This window comes from Pseudochaenichthys georgianus, chromosome 3 (assembly GCF_902827115.2).
Source record: "Pseudochaenichthys georgianus chromosome 3, fPseGeo1.2, whole genome shotgun sequence".
NCBI lineage: Eukaryota > Metazoa > Chordata > Actinopteri > Perciformes > Channichthyidae > Pseudochaenichthys > Pseudochaenichthys georgianus.
Genome location: NC_047505.1, coordinates 23,290,873 through 23,306,882, shown reverse-complemented (window position 1 = coordinate 23,306,882; position 16,010 = coordinate 23,290,873). Strand labels below are relative to the sequence as shown.

The 16,010-nt window shown below is 38.9% G+C and overlaps 1 protein-coding gene across 2 annotated transcripts; it reads right to left on the bottom strand.

Annotated features, from left to right (window-relative positions):
* Positions 1–1,011: 1,011 nt before the first annotated feature.
* LOC117464449 (RNA-binding protein, mRNA-processing factor 2a) lies at positions 1,012–10,984 on the bottom strand. Of its 2 annotated transcripts, none has more exons than XM_034106887.2 (8): positions 10,427–10,984; positions 7,910–7,987; positions 6,599–6,637; positions 6,285–6,374; positions 5,156–5,306; positions 4,327–4,475; positions 2,617–2,689; positions 1,012–2,086 (listed from the first exon to the last, which is right to left on the bottom strand). In XM_034106887.2, exons 1-7 carry the CDS (start codon positions 10,682–10,684, stop codon positions 2,624–2,626), a joined length of 831 nt encoding a protein of 276 aa, XP_033962778.1. In that variant the 5' UTR covers positions 10,685–10,984; the 3' UTR covers positions 1,012–2,086; positions 2,617–2,623. The 2 variants fall into 2 exon arrangements, with proteins under 2 accessions (XP_033962778.1, XP_033962788.1); XM_034106897.2 differs by having other exon boundaries at positions 6,285–6,347; positions 10,427–10,981.
* Positions 10,985–16,010: the final 5,026 nt, after the last annotated feature.

Below are 16,010 nucleotides of genomic sequence, written 5' to 3'. Positions count from 1 at the left end.
CTGCAAAGGAAGCCGCAGAGGAAAGGGAAAGGTTTCCTCGCATCACCATCTTTGCACTCTGTATTGATTTAATGTCAATCCAAATATTCTGTGTGAAAGTTAACTGACCTGTTTCTTCTACAAAAGGGCAAATGGCTGATTCTTGAGAGAATTGTTTGCTTCTCCTGAATAATCTGTTAGTTTGGGATTTAACAGCCTACAATTTATGTATCAATTCATCTCCATTAATGCATCAAAGATCCCGTTTATTTGCATTTCTTTTAGAGATTTGATTTATTTGAGGAAATGTTCTAAAATAGACCAAAAGACCAGTTTCTAGGAGTTTAGAAAGAGATCTTTAAACTTTTGTCTGTTACTCAATTCAAAAGGCAAATATATACATTCCAGTTATATAAATCAAAACTAGCAAATAATCACATTTAAGTTGACGGCAAATGTTTAACAGTTTAGGTTCTTGTCAAAATTCTTAAATTGATATGAGGAAATGTTTTTTTTTTTTTTTTTTAATCTCGATTAAATGGTCAGTAAATCTAAAAACAGAAATAAAGTGCCTCCAAAATCTAAGTTATATTAAAGATTGTACAATGCCAAAGTTGCAGTCTATACTCACAGTATGTCTTTCAACTCAGTGCAGCCGTCATCATGTATTATGTCCTGTGTATACCGTTACTTAATTGGCACAATATGGACACATGTTTACAGTTAACCACCAGCACTGTCACCACTATGATTAGGCAGCTGGTCGTACCGGGGACAGTCACTTAGGAGTCCCAGAGGAGCCATCATGGTTGGTTGAGCAGAGCGCCTTATGAGGCAGAGTGTGGAGGTCAGTATGATGCAAAGTGACACTAATGCAATGGTGCATTACAAATGAAAAGTTGGCATGAATTATTGATGTCAACATCGCACAGAATTCACTTCTTGGAGATAGCGTCCAGTGTCAGAGCGTTAGTTAACTTCAATTGGCCGCTGACTCGCCACAGGGATGAATGACAGATGTCCAGAGAGAAATGCATTCACTTATTTTATTATTCATAAGATGGGAATATTTGTTACATCTTATGCACAGCAGATACAAAGACAAACATGTTTTTTTTTTAAACCACAAACTAAATTCCTTCATCACTATTCCTGCTCTCCATTTCAAAATGGCCCCCCAAGAAAAATCAACCTTTTACGTTTGTAGTCCAGTTTCACATTCTGAAAGATCGTTTTGCAGCAATCTCTTTAGCAGAATGGCACAAGCCACGTTCAGAATACTTCCATTTTTGACAGATTCCCATTTAAACAAATTGCACTTTTTTTTCTCTTTAAAACTACGTCAACAGGATTATAGGATCAAAAAGTAACACCAAAAACACAAGAGACGACTAAACATCCAACTTATACAGGTTCATTATTTTAGTTGCACAAAAATGCATAAATATACATTACGCAAAAAAGTACAGAAACATTTGTACTTTTGTTTGCTCAAATAATGACAGACATTGATATGATCATAAGGACTGGGGTTGTCAGAACGTAGGGAAGCATTCACAAGGTCCATGCGATGCAAGCCATTTACACAACAGCCTAGCTTTCACAGAGGTAAGACCAAGGTTCTACAGGAAAACAAAACATTTAGCTGTCTAGGCCAAAAGGTAAAGTGGCAACACAAACACTAAGAAAATTAGGCTACACAGAACTCTGCGTTCTAAATTCATGCCAAAAGGACTAACATGCAATGACTCTTAATGCTTTAAGCCTCCCAGGACCAGCGGTAACCCGTGGAAGGACTAGCTTAACAACAATTACTTCAATTAGTTCATTTTCCTCAGCAATTATGATCCATCGAGTTTGACTAGGCTTTGCATGAGTCTTTTTTTTTTGAAGTGCTAAGATGGTACCGCCCTAGTTGCCAAGGATAAGCTCAGATTGTCGACAGCAAGATGGTTTCAACTCAACCCCCCCCAGAGATAATCGGGAGGAGATATAAATACTGTTTGTTTATAGTAATGCACACTTGTCCATTAAATAAACCTGATTAAATTAATGAAGAGCTCGGCAAACCTCACTTCAGCTGGACAAAGGTGTGGTTTCCAGAGGCCTGAAGGAAACAGAAAACAAGATTTAGTCTAACCACATCAATAAATCCATCATAAATAAAAACACTTAAAGACCAACAATGCTAGTTTGTTTGATACTCTACTTAAAGCCAATTTGTTTCCATTGAATTAACCAAGATTACTCAGGAGTATCGTCTTTTTTGGGGGGAATCCATTTAAGAAGCAGATTGATACTATACTAATGCTATTAAAAAGTTTAGTGTGCTGTTAAGTGTTTCATGGCTACAAGATGGTAAATGTGTAATTAATTAAAAATCTAAGCTGACTAAAGCTTTATGGTAATGCGGGGCTCCAAAAGACGGGGTTGGATTTGTTGACAAGAGAATACCCTCTAACACCAAAGTTGTTAGTCATTTTAATTTATGTTTACTCATTCTGTAGTTTTCAGTCAAACATTGTGTTAGTCTCATTATGCAGGTTTCAGTTTGAACGACATCGGGTTAGCAGTTAGTAGATGGCGGGTGGGGGTTGGGAAATCTAAAAAAACACTGTTGTTTCAAAGGTTACTCACTAAATATCTAACAAAACTGCCGGGACTTCCATCCAGGCTGGGAAGTCTCAGAGGGAGTAGGGTACCAGCGCATCTGAAAAAAAAAAACGCAAACGTATGTATGTACAGCAGACCAAACCAAGCTTCAGTGTTACAATTCAGCAGATTAAAAACACACTTTGACTTTTGAACAGCAGGTTTAGAAAGATTGTCCCTTTAAGCCCTGGTCAGAGAAGCCATGGGAATGTGGGTCATGTCGACGCTCATTGAGGACAATAGTCCTTGAGTAATTAACAGGCACGGAAATGTGGAGCGTCAAACCTCTGTGTTAAACATTTGCACGGGGTAAGAGCTGGTACCTTTCCATACCTATGAATAAACCTATGGCAGAATAAGGCCTCACATTTATACAAACTGAATAAAAAAAAGACGCAGGCCACAATAAATTTCCTAAACTAAGATTTACTAAACACTTTCTGCTGTGTCTTACAGTCAAACTAATAAAGCCAAGAGTCAGTGGAAAGAGAACAGGGCATTTCAGGGATCCTTCACCAGATTGCAATTAAAAAGGCTTTTCCGCCTTTGTGTGGCTACAGTCAGCTTGCGTTCCAAAAGAAACGTGGACAGTAAGTTGGCACCTCCAGAGAAGGCCATCAGGTCCGACAATTTCTCCAAGCAAATACCTCGCATTCCTCCGCCTCTTATGCCCGACAAAATGGTCCATGTAATAGCTGCCTACTTTGCAGTGTTGCACTCCCCTGTGCTCTTACATTAAGGCAGGAAGTTAGATCACAATGAACTTTAAATGACCCAACAAGGGAAATATTTTCCATTGCTATTGTTACCAAAAGCCCTGCCCACTGCTTTGTAGTTTGCTGCATTTAGACTGCGATTATCTTGGAAAGTAAACACTTTGTACACCATGTTGTATGTTCTAACTTTCAGCAGCAGGACCCTTTAAAACAATGTTTAACATTTATTTTGAAAACCAGATCCAAATCATGAATTTAAAATGTTTTGAATTGATTTTCTAAATGCAAATCAGGCATTAAACTCCATCTCCATTAAGGTAAAATGTGTACCTCTCTTAAACAATCCACACTGTAGTGCAGACCAAAACATTGGTATTTTACAAGTGAGCATCAGTTTTATCCTGATGCACACAGATGGGACAGTGATGAACAGAGCTCCATTAAAGGCTACATTTATCCCGCCAAGTCTGAGGTTTGGGCCAAACACAACCAGATGACTAAACACAAAGAGGGGTTTAAAGCAAATGTGTGGTATGCTAAGGTTATCCTACATCAAAGAATATACACAACACATCACTTCACTGATAGCAGGACAGCAGTCAAGACGTTTTCCTTTTCTAAATGACAAATCTTTGTATTACTATATAATTGTAACAGCTCCCCATTTTGTGATATTTAGACTGTGCACATGTTTTGCAGAAAGCAGTGATCTGAAGACTTGCTATCTGGCTTGTATTCAGCAGGACCATCCTTGGTGCTGTAATACTTGAGGATAACTGTATGGTTTCAAGAATCTGAAGATCTGCTTTTAACAGTGCACCATGCTGTCAAGTTTTAACTTGCAGGGGTGCATCTATAAACATCTCATTTTAAGTTGAAGGATTTGGGTTGTACCCAGTTCTACACAAGATGTATTGTGAGCCCTGAATGTCTACTAGAGGAAGAAGGAAGAAGAGAAACACACTGGTTGGTCCCTCACCTGGGCGTGGAGGGCTGCAGCAGCGGCAGCGGCCGCTGGGTAACTAAAGGCTGCATGAGGGAGACCTGGGGCCAGCTCCGTGGTGTACAGGGGGTAAGGAGTCCAGGCATCTGGAGAAGCTGGGATCAGTGCTGCTCCTGTCATATCATCTGAGGAAGTACAGGGCGGGAGCAAACAAAAGCTGACTGACCTACTCTTCAACATACAGGCTTGCATCTTGTGAGCAATAAAAACAGAAGCTACAAATGTAAACAATGAAAATGTGTCATCATTGCTGCAAAAGGGGAGTTTGGTTACTTTGTCAAAATAGGGCTTTAAGCTTTATTACCGACAAATCTAGTAGTAATAACTTGACCTGTCACTAGGATAAAAATGTACTTGCAACCCTGAAGAGGCGCACTCTTTAGATTGTTTCTATGTGGAGCACGCCAAGATCAATTTGATAATAGTTAATAGACCTGCCGATCTCCCTTTGCACAGTGTAATAAAGCGTTCTGCCACAATTAAATCTGGTCTGAATGTAGCTTGAGACTTTAATGAACCATCACCTGTCCAATACTAAAAAATGAACCGTTGTTTTAGGTAAGGGTCCCTGTGAGAGTTTTTCAAAAGTTACAGAAGCAAAGCGGGCGTCTTAAGAGTCGAGATGACACATGCATGTGGTGGTGAGTTAGTCTTTAATTAGTAAGATACCGTTTTAATTTCTGCCCATTTGTCTTTAATACCACAATATTCTGAGAAAAATTAAAAAAAGGGTAATTGAGTATACTGGCATTGCCAAGGTGAGAGTGGATGAGAGAGCCTAGAGTGGTGCAGCCGTACAACTTACATGGGTCCCGTGCAATGAAGTGTGCTCCTAGAGCAGGGTGGATATTTGTGGGGTTCGGTGTGGCCATCAGCTTACTCTTTGCCATCTTCGTGTTGGCTTTAGCAAACTCTAAGCGCAGGGTCTGGGGACTTTCGGGGTCAAAACGGATACCCTGGGGGAGAGACGGAGGAGGGGGACATAGTATCGTAAGGGAGGTGGGCTGAGTTTGAGGGGCTGAAACTCTGTAGTCTCATATGGCCTCCTTTCCTAAAGCCGTGTTTCAATACTCGGGATGTATCCTTCAAGCTTCCCTTGAGCTAAACATTGTTCTATCCTCCGGTGGCATAGTCAAAATAACTGACTGCTTTCTCTGAACTTAAACTGTTCATTAAAAGGTTTTGTCATAAAAGAGGAGAAAAAAAGGGCAGGCTGAAGGATACTCTCCTGAAGTATTTCAACATGAGTGCATCTCTTTTTCCTCCTGACGAAATCAAGAGCCCATGCGTCTGAAGAGGCGCCAGGAGGAGAGGGAGAGGAGGAAACGGGCTGAGACTTTTGAGAGTAAATCCTTTTAGGGGGTTGAACCCTGCTTGTGTTCTTGTGCCCTAAGCGTTGTGCACACATGCAGGTGAGTAGTTTTTTCGGTGTGTGTGTGTGTGAGACTGCTGGTGTGTCTAAGATGCTGGTGATGCTCATAAGAAAGGCTAGGCTATGAGAGAGAAGTGTTAGATATTGCCAGATACGTGGGCTACTGAGTGACAAAATAAGAGGTTACACTACTGAATATGTGTCCAAATAACACTACACATGTGTCTATGGAACAAGTATTACAGTAAAGCAGTGATGTGCAAAATGAGGAAAGCTATACCAGACTAAGAAGTGATGTGTATCAAGGTCAAAGTAAACTACCGTAAGTCTACGGGATTCTGGCCTCTTTCCAAAAATGGCCCTGCCATTGAATTATAAAAGACAAAATGGGTTGACTTTTGAAAATCTTTTGTAGGAAAGAGTTGTTAAAGTTCCCAATGTTTTTGTCTAGAATCAAGCAAAGGTTAGAAAACAACTCGAAGACAAAAGCAACAAATGTAAAAACAGGGGTGAAATACAACAGAACAAGAGAGGAATTGGATAAAAACAGGGCGATGCTTACATTCAGAGCATTTTTCGCAGCTTCAGCTCCAGAACGACTGTCAAAGGTAACAAACCCGACAGGCTGGAAGGCAAAAAGGGAAGAAACACACTGAGAGCTGACATAATTAGAAGAGCACCTTAACATGCAAGAACCTGCATTTTTCAAATGTCACATTAGATATTAATATACATAATAGAAAATAAATCATGCATCAAACAAATCAGCTAAACAGTCCTGAGGTAATGTTAAAGTTAAAGAGCATGACTGGACATTTGTGTAGTATTTTAGTACAGCATTAAAGCAATTCCTTCTACTGATTGAAGGCCTCTCACCTGTTTTGATGTTAACTTAATCAGTGACCCTTCATAACCCTGCAGGGAAGAAAGATAGCCAATTATCCACCCTGGAGTCACATGCAGGAAGTCAGGCATGAACACTTCTCGCTACATCAAGAGGAACCTGCTTGTGTTCACCGTCAGTTTGAGCTCAACAGAAGGCCATCACGGGTCCTTTTGTGATAGTGTTGTACTTACATTTGATGTGATCAAATCAAGTACATTCCATACAAAACTAATTTTACTGCAAATACCATTTTAATATCCTGAAAACTAAAAAAGAAATGAAGAACATTTTTTTTCTTTTTTAAATGGGAGACTTGTAAAAGAAATCCACTGGTTTTAAACCAGGTTAAAAACTGCACAAGTGTTGGTCAAAACAGGAACAAATTCCTGAGATATGAAGGGGAATGTTGCGTAAGCAGAGTATTGATAAATGGGATCTCTCCTGATCCACAGCCATGGAAAATAAACAACTTTCACTGGCTGTCATAAATCTTTAGAAACAATCCAAACCAGATTTAGCTTCAGTTAACCAGACACAAACAAGAGGTAGAATACAAGCAATATTGAAAGATTTCTCTCTAAAATAAACTAAAGCGTTTTAATTTGTATAATCTGTATCCCTATTTGCACACAATGTTAGCCATCTACAGAAGCAAAGGACACAAAGTAAATGAGCGTTACAACAACTTGTGTAAACAAAACATTTCAGTGGTTTCACAATGTCTGAATGTTACGTGAGGAAATAAATAAAGTTTCCCGACACGGTGGGCAAGCTGGGTCACGGAGAGGGTTTGTTGGCCAATCGCAAGGGCTACTCATTTACACATTCCACAAGATCATCCATGTGTGAGGGATACCACTTCCAATTTGGTTAGTTAGGACACGGGTGGGAGGGGAGTTTATGGAACTGGAGTCCAGTCAAAAACAGAGCAATGGACAAACAATGATGTGGCCTCATTTCCATATATGCAAATATCTGGACGTCCATAAACAGAGGGGTTTGTTTGATTTCAAAAGGAGCTCTGATTAACTTTTTACAGTGTGCGCAACAGGCAGTAATATAACTGCATCATTAGAAGTGGTCTTAAAATAATATCCTGCACAACGGAAAACAGTTTGTCAATAATAACAAATGTGTAAACTCTTCCATCTCTGTGTGCAGATAATCCTTTTAAAAAAAACGTTCCTAAATCTTCTCCAGCCCTTCAAAAACATCAGCCTTGCTTTACTTGTAAGGGTAAGGTACTTGAGATGTCCCTTAAATAACCTGTATAACACCCAGAAACTCATGTTGTTACTTACCTTAAAGGGTCTGAAGAGAAGGTAAAGCTCCCGTGGTTTAATGTCCACTGGAAGGCCACTAACAAACAGTGTTCGCACCTGCAAAAAGAAAAGCAAAATGTACTTTTGTCAGCTGGAAGCAAAACATCTTAATATTCTGTGTATCTTTTATTGGTGTCTTTATTCTCTAAAGACCAGCATGTTGGACTTTAAACGGTGAGCTGCAATTTATATATTAAAAAGCTCCATTAATAACCAACACTTATGGGTTTAGAACAATGGGTTTATTTTGCTTTGCAACACCAGTTTGAGTATAAAACCGTTTTAAACGCCTGAACATGAAAAAAGAAAAGTAAAACAATGCAACATTTCTTTAATGTTTTGTAATCCCGTATACATTTGCCTTGCTCTATACTCCCACTAAGACTTCCTGCTTAGCCTGGCCAACTATGCTTGCATGATGTGCATGTCACCTTGTGTGCCCAACTGTCTAGCCAATGGCCGCGGCTCTTCACTGTACATAAAACAAGCGGAGTTGTGGCATAAACTTGAACACCTCCTGTTCCCTCCCAGGTCGACACCGTTAGCCTTGTCAGAGACTTTGTTTGTGCCGTTAGCTGCTAGCCACCAGTTCAGCCTTCTTCAAGCTGAGAGCGGTGTGGAGGCAATCCCAGCCGAGAATCTCAATCATAGATATGCTTTAAGTTTGAGCCTCACAAAAGATGGAAAATTCCCTCTAAGATGTGCGACGAGCAGCTCCATAGCCTGTCCTTTTAACCATCACTCGACCCTTAGATTTATCAAGTGACCCCTTGGCTGGATTCTGACCCTCAGATTGGGAACCACTCCTCTAAGAGGATTTTAAGTATGTCTCAGATCTTATCAATTGTCTTTAAAGCCAACTTGTGATCCTCAAGCATGTTACGAGCAAAAAGGATAAACCTAAGAGGGTCTTCATCCTGATAGGAAACCCTGGAATGGCACTGAACAGACATTGAGAACTGATGTAGTGTATAGTGCAGAGTGGCTGGGGAAATAAACTGTGTAGTGCGGGGCCCATTAGTTCCCAGCCGGTGGGGAGGCCCTCACTACAATGGGGCTGCCAGACGAACAGCACTGGACAACAGTGCACAGCGTGACACCATTTCCTTCCTCTGACCTGCGGCCCCCGCCCTCCGGCATTTTTCAGGTGCCGCACAGCAGCAATTCTCAGTCCTCTACAGCTCAGCACACACAGCGACTGAAGGCCGGCTCAGCAGGACACAAACTCAATGGAGATGTTTTAATTCATCCATCAGCTTCTCATTGACTGAGTGTATGAACCTGAAACATACTGTATTGTTCACAACATCTGAAATGCATCAGTTACAAGGGGGTTTATTTAGGAATAAAAAAGGGCGACTATTGATGACTGACAATATTCTTTATCTTGATTTACCACGTCTCTAAACAAACATTTATAGGGTCCCAAATACATTTATAGCCTGTTTGTTTAATATTTGTTCTTAATTACAAGGAGACAAAATACAAAAGGACATTAGGCTAATAACAGTCAAGAGGCCACATGTGGCTTTGTTGGAAGATAATGGGAACAAAGGAGGACCAACAAAAGGCCCTCCACTCCCCTCAGTGTGTCTCCATAAGGAGTCATTAAAGAGGAAATATAGATGGCCACACAGACTTCGAGTGGCAGCAGTTAAACACATATTTTAGTTCAATTAATTAGATCAATCTCAACAATTATTATTCAGGGCATTTGTATTAATTTAGACCTACCAAAAAGATGTAATGTAACAGTTGTGACATTTATTTAAGGTTACAGTTTCATGATGACCTCTTCTCAAATATATTGAAACCTGCAGCATTGGTGTGACCAAAATCTATTTGCAAACAAAAATGTCCCTTCTAAAAACCTGATGCTCATGAAAAGTAAAGGAAAAAAAAGTGCCATCATTGGGAAATTAGGAGAGTCCATAGGTATATGTTTTTTTAAATGCAGACGGACTGATGTCAACCATTTAAAGCGCGGTTTTAAAAATACAATATAGGCGTTTTAAGGCAACATAAACATAAATCTTCTACCTTTTTTGACACAAAGAAACACTTTTAAGTGAAATTGGGTATTGAATAAAACATTACAACAAAGGAAAACAAATAAAGGGTTAAGAGCCCAATTGATTCATTTTAGTTATTTGCTGTAGGCGAATCGTAATCGCCTACAGCAAATCTCACCTGGTGAGATAAATCAGGAAAAAAAGAAAATGCGTCACAAAAAGTTACAGGAATTGGCAAGTTGAAATAACGTGTGTATTATTTATAAACAGATATTATTAAACAATGCGGTAACTTCCACTGGAAGTGGTTTCGCCCCTTTAAAATCGCGCCTGCCTTACTTCCTTCCAAAATGACACAGAAGAGCGAAAAGCCACGATAAACTCAAGTAATTTCAGCCAACACACAACCAAGAAAAGTTACAGCTGTGGCTTAAAAGGGTCAAAGTCCGGAGCTGCGGAGATATTCAACTTTGTGTAAACTCACCTCCTCTTCGATGGAAACATTGTTGTTGGGCTCTGCGTCAGCCTTGATACTCATGTCGGCGGAGGCTTCAACTGCTGCTGCACTCAGTATCAAGTCTTTCCTCGTCGAGTGATATTTCCCCCAAGTGCGGCTGAAGCTGCAGTGAAAGTCCTGGTGGCTTTTGAACTTAGGGAGAGAAGATGTGCCGAGGTGAAGTCGTGCAGACGAGGACGGAGAAGTATCCGAGGATATCTTAGAAGTATTGCGAGAGAGAATCATTCATAAAAGGTTGGAAAAGGAAAGAAAAGAAATACAAACACGCGCTAAACTAAAGGTGAGAAGGTGGTTTTGTGCTCCGTGTGTGAGGGTGAAAGATAGTGGGAAAGAAGTGCGCGTAAAAAACAGAAAGCCTATGCGGTCACATCAATGCCCTCAACAGTGGGATTGTGCGGAGGAAGAACAAGTAGGCTAAACTTTTCTCATTGGAGCGCGTCTCTCTCTCTCTATATCATCCACCTCCTCCTCCTGCTTTTCAATTAGGTCATCAATTATGTTGGAGTCGGCTGTGAGCCGTAATCAGGCTGCAGATCCGCCTCAGCTGCTGCAGGAGACCCAACCCCTCCGCGCCGCATCACCGTTACTATGGGACCCGGGCAGCCAATGGTAGTTTATCACACATATTTAAATTGCCCTAAAGTAATACAATATTATCATTATTATTAATTAATGGAATAAATGTTCGGTTTAAATCTGTTGCCTTCAATTTACTTAACACCCCCCAACAAATAAAAAATAAAAACTGATAAAAGGTGTCTACCCCAGAATTAAATATATAGAAACAATGTTTCATATTACTGGATCTTCTATTGTTTATGTGACAGTATGGCACCACACTGACACAAACTTTAATTTATTTCAATGTATTTTATTGTTTACATCTGTGGTAAAACCCACTTAATTAACACAAATGTAAGGGCTATTTTAAGGGTATTTTAAGTCAACTCAAATCTATTTTTTTATGTGACACATTTCACTACAGGTTAAAGGCCTTTGGCCTTCATAAATAAACAGATGCATTTACATATAGGATTATGATTTATTGTTGTTGTGTTATGTCTAACATCATTACACTAGTACTTCACTTTTCCAGTTTATCAGAGATAAAACATTTTTTATTTACATTTCGTTTTTTGCTTTATAATGTAAAAAAGCTATCTTAGGAGAGTCTTCTGTCATTTAACCCTTTTTTATGCTGAAGAAAATATTTAATTACAAACACACACTGTGTTTTAATGTATTTTTTTGCCAATTAATATACACTGATGAGCCTTGTTTACATATTACCTCTTTATTAGTGCAACATCCTAAATTAAATAATAATGATAACAATGATAATAATAAATCATGCCTTTGTGTTTTAATGATGTGGCTGATAAGAGTGGCGTGGGTGGACAAGTGTCCGTGTTGTGTATTGAGGCTCGGCCCTGGACGTGAGCCCAGCATGCATTGCGTTTCCTCACAACAAAACAGCTACAGAGGCCACAGAGTTTCCTGACTTTGTATAGGAACACAATCAGGCCTGCAGGGCGAGGAGGGGGGGCCCTGTGGGCCGACGTTTTCTCACTGTATTTCTTCAGTTGTGTGATCTAAAAATAGCGGAACCGTGCTGTGTTTCCAGTGTGTTTCTGTATTGAATTCAGGTGGTGAATGTGCTGTCTATAGATATTTCATCACTTCATGAAAGGAGATACAAACAGATGTAAAGAAAAAGGCTATGCGGACATAGAAGACAATAAACAGTGTTAAGCTCTGTCATAGTATTTCAATGAACCAGCATAAGATGTACATTATGACAATGCATTGGTGTATAAACAGTTGATCTAAAACAAATTGAATTAATCCATTAACTACAGGGAATTAATCTTACTTGTTCATTTGATAATTTATTAATAATTTAAGTATTTCTTTTAAAAGCTAACTACATAACTAAAAAGCCAAATATCTACTGGCTTCTACAAATAATATATTTACTGCTTCTCTGTTTCTTTTAAAAAAGTAATATCTTTCCAGACAAAAAAGCACATTTTTACAAACGATTTCATAGATTAGTGAGTTCATTAATTTGAGAAATAATCAGCATGTTTATCAATATTAGTTGCATCCCAACGTAAAATAATGGGCAAATGGCTCTCCATTATTGATTTGTTCACCATTTTAAAATAACACACAACTCCAAATGATTTAAGGAGACAGATGCTCATTCAATGTAGGAAATCATCAATAGATTTAAATAAAGAATGAGCTCTGTATGACTGATTTGTGTGTATGTTGAAGGATAAGGGGACACTACAGGCCTCTGTAAGGGCCGGTATGTGTGTGACCGTGACGATGATGTTGTTTTAACCGTTGACTGGATGCACTCCAGGCTTCATGTCATCATTAACATTGTTTTATGTGAATATTTTTCTTGTATGATTCTGGTATTTTGTTGTGTTTTATGTTAAAGTGTTTGTGTGTTATGTATTTCACCTGACTGCAAGACACATTTCTCCTTAACAATATCAAATTAAAAGTACAGATCGACATCTCGTAATCCAGAACAAAGGTCTGTAGAGATCTGGCTTCTGCTTCAGTCAGCAGCTGCAGAACACTTGACTTAGAGAATTTGTTCTATGGAACAATATTACGCTCTGTTTGTCATTGGAGCAACACTTGCTGCCTATGAAATATTGACTGTGCTGCTGAGTGTTCATTAATGTATTCATCACTAGTCTGTACAGTCTGTACTCTGAGGTTTTAATGCATAGGAGGCTCACGATTCAGGTCTTATTACAGTAAAATTCATTCACTTGCCTTTCATTCACTTAAAGAAGACACAGATTGTCCGGGCTGATTGCTACATGTTTTTTTATATCATGAGATCCTAAGGAAAGACTTCATTGAAACATCAGCAGATTATTTATGCCAAAACAAAATATGAATGTTAGAAAGTAACATTTATATTTTGAAAAATGATATCTCTTATGTTCCAACTAAGGCCCCAGTTGTGCAATGACCTGCAGAGTTTTTTTAAAGTCACTATTTCATTATTTCAGTGCTGTTTGCTTATCCTTGTTGCATTTTTCATACTATTATATTAACCATGTGCTTATTGTTTTTTAATTGAATGTAAAGCAGATTGTAGGTTTTCTTTCAAGCATTTAATAAACATGGCAATTATTATTTATAAAATCAATACATTTATAATTTAAAGCACTTTTTCCATCCTTGGCAGCCTTAGAAAAAGTGTTTTTGATGTCGGTTGTGCTTTGTGTTTACTCTCCCTTCCTCTTTCTTTACTTTTTCCCACAAATCTTTAATTCAGATGCTGTGGTTGGAAAACTTTGACCACACAAAGGGTTAAAAAGCAAAAAATAAGTCAATGTTGCTCTGAGCCTTTTAAGCCCAAAGATGTCACTGCCACCTCACAGCCAAAGATAGCTTTGTGAAGATGTAGTGCGCACACAATATCGTATTCATACGTCTCGTCGGTTGGATTTAAAGGAATGCTTGACGTAGTTGGGAGCTAAATTCACAGACCTATTCCGTCTAAGTGTTGGCTTAGAGCCTTTACATAATTGAATGCTGAGACTTTTATAGTTGAAATTATCAAGAGATGTTTACTTTTTAAACTGAATGGATTTCTTCAGGACCTCACTGGACTTATATGATTCAAATGGCTGCTGCTTCTTATTAATTGAAGAAACATACTTCTGCTTTTACATCACAACTAGTCCAACGTCTCAAAAGGTTACTTTGCCAGTATGAAAATACTGAAGATGTTGGTAGGACTGAACATTGTCATTCCAGGAAGATGTCTTTTCTTTTGTAGGCACTTTTTAAACCAAATCAGATAACATACAGTCTTTATCAGTGGCTCCCAGCATCTTTGGATGCTTAACCCCTTAACGCAAACAAAATGTCCCTTGTGACACCATTTCAAAGGTTGAATCGTTCCATGGGCAAATAATGATTTTCCCCTCTGAGATTGCTTGATTTTAAATTGTTTAGAGGCAGGATGAAGTTAAACTTTCTAGTGTTTAAAAAAAATATATATAGTAGAAGCCAAAGATCAGAGGAAATGTTTTAAATTAACTTTGTTTATGTTTTAAGCTTTCCTAACTACAAATCTGCTTATGTTGTTTTGCATTTACATTTTGAGAATAATACATATTACTGTGCAAAAGCAATGTCCAATCCATTGATTTGTTCTTTTTAATCCTTCATTCATATCTCACTGTCACCTGCTAGAAAGTGGCTCTGGTCTTGACCTTGAAAAAAAGTATTTAGCTTCAATCAGAAGCTTAAGCATAATATAATAAGATTTTAACAGCATTAAAGCTACTTAAGAGAAAAATAAAACCGGATGTTAAGGAGTTAATAGGATTGTGAGCATTACCAAAAAACCGATATTTTTAAATGAATTAGCCTTCTTTGTATAGATAATCCAAACAGTTCAGAAGCATTAAATCAGATTTCCCCCCTCTCTTTCCTCCCGCAAACACCTGACAGAAACCGCGACTGTGGCGCTCAGAGGCTCTGGATAAGACCTCATGTTTTATTTGCGAAAAGCGGCCCCATTGTCCCATAAGTCACCTCGCACAGCACTCTTCTGCTTCACGCCTCACTGAGCCTGTCCTACTGCGTTAGCATCACCCGCTGCTAAAGCACTTAGCTTGTGTTCTGCGTGTCCTCTGTGGTACAGCCAAACATCCATTTGGAGGTCCTAGGAAACTTTGTAGCTTTTCCACCCACACACTGAGCGAGGGAGGCGCGGGGCATTTGTGACGTTTCGTGAATACTTTGTCCAATAAATAGCCCTCTTCACAAATACATTATAATCACAGACATGTAGCAGCCCAAACAGCATGATGGGAATGACATTTGGTTCTGTCAACTGAAGGGTTTTATTGAGATAGTCTTAACCAATAATATCTGTAATAGCCTATTAGCAAGCGATAGCACCAGTTATCCATTTGGTTGTGACATTTTATCTGTTGCCCTTTTTTTCTAACACTTGTCAGACATTGTCACACCTGCTGTGAGAGCCAACAAGGACAGAAGGAGGCTGGAGAAACGTCTGCTGGAAATCAATCGAACACTGCACTGATGATACATGCATCAAACACATCCCTCTTTGTTTTGTTGGTAAACAAAATATATTTAAATCTTAATGCCATCTGTGTCACAGATGTAAGAGAAAGAGTTTAGAGGAATTTCAGATTGGAGACAGTTGTTCCAGCAGATGACATTAATAGCAATTGAATGCTTGGCTTCTATTTGATGTTGCAGCTGCACCCAAAAGGAGTTCACGTCTGCCATTTTCCATCAGCTCCTTGTAGTAGACAAAGTTATTAAGGAGGAACTTTCACATATTTAATGGTTGATTGTGAACAAAAAGGAGACATTTGAAAATAACTTGTTTCATAAACAGACGGTTGTTCGATTCACAACAAAAGCCTTTGAGCCTTATTTAAGCTATTGTTTCAACGCGTACATTACCAATAGCCAAACTAGCCTTAACCATGAGCAATAGCTTTCTACCTGTTTATTGGCTAATTGCATT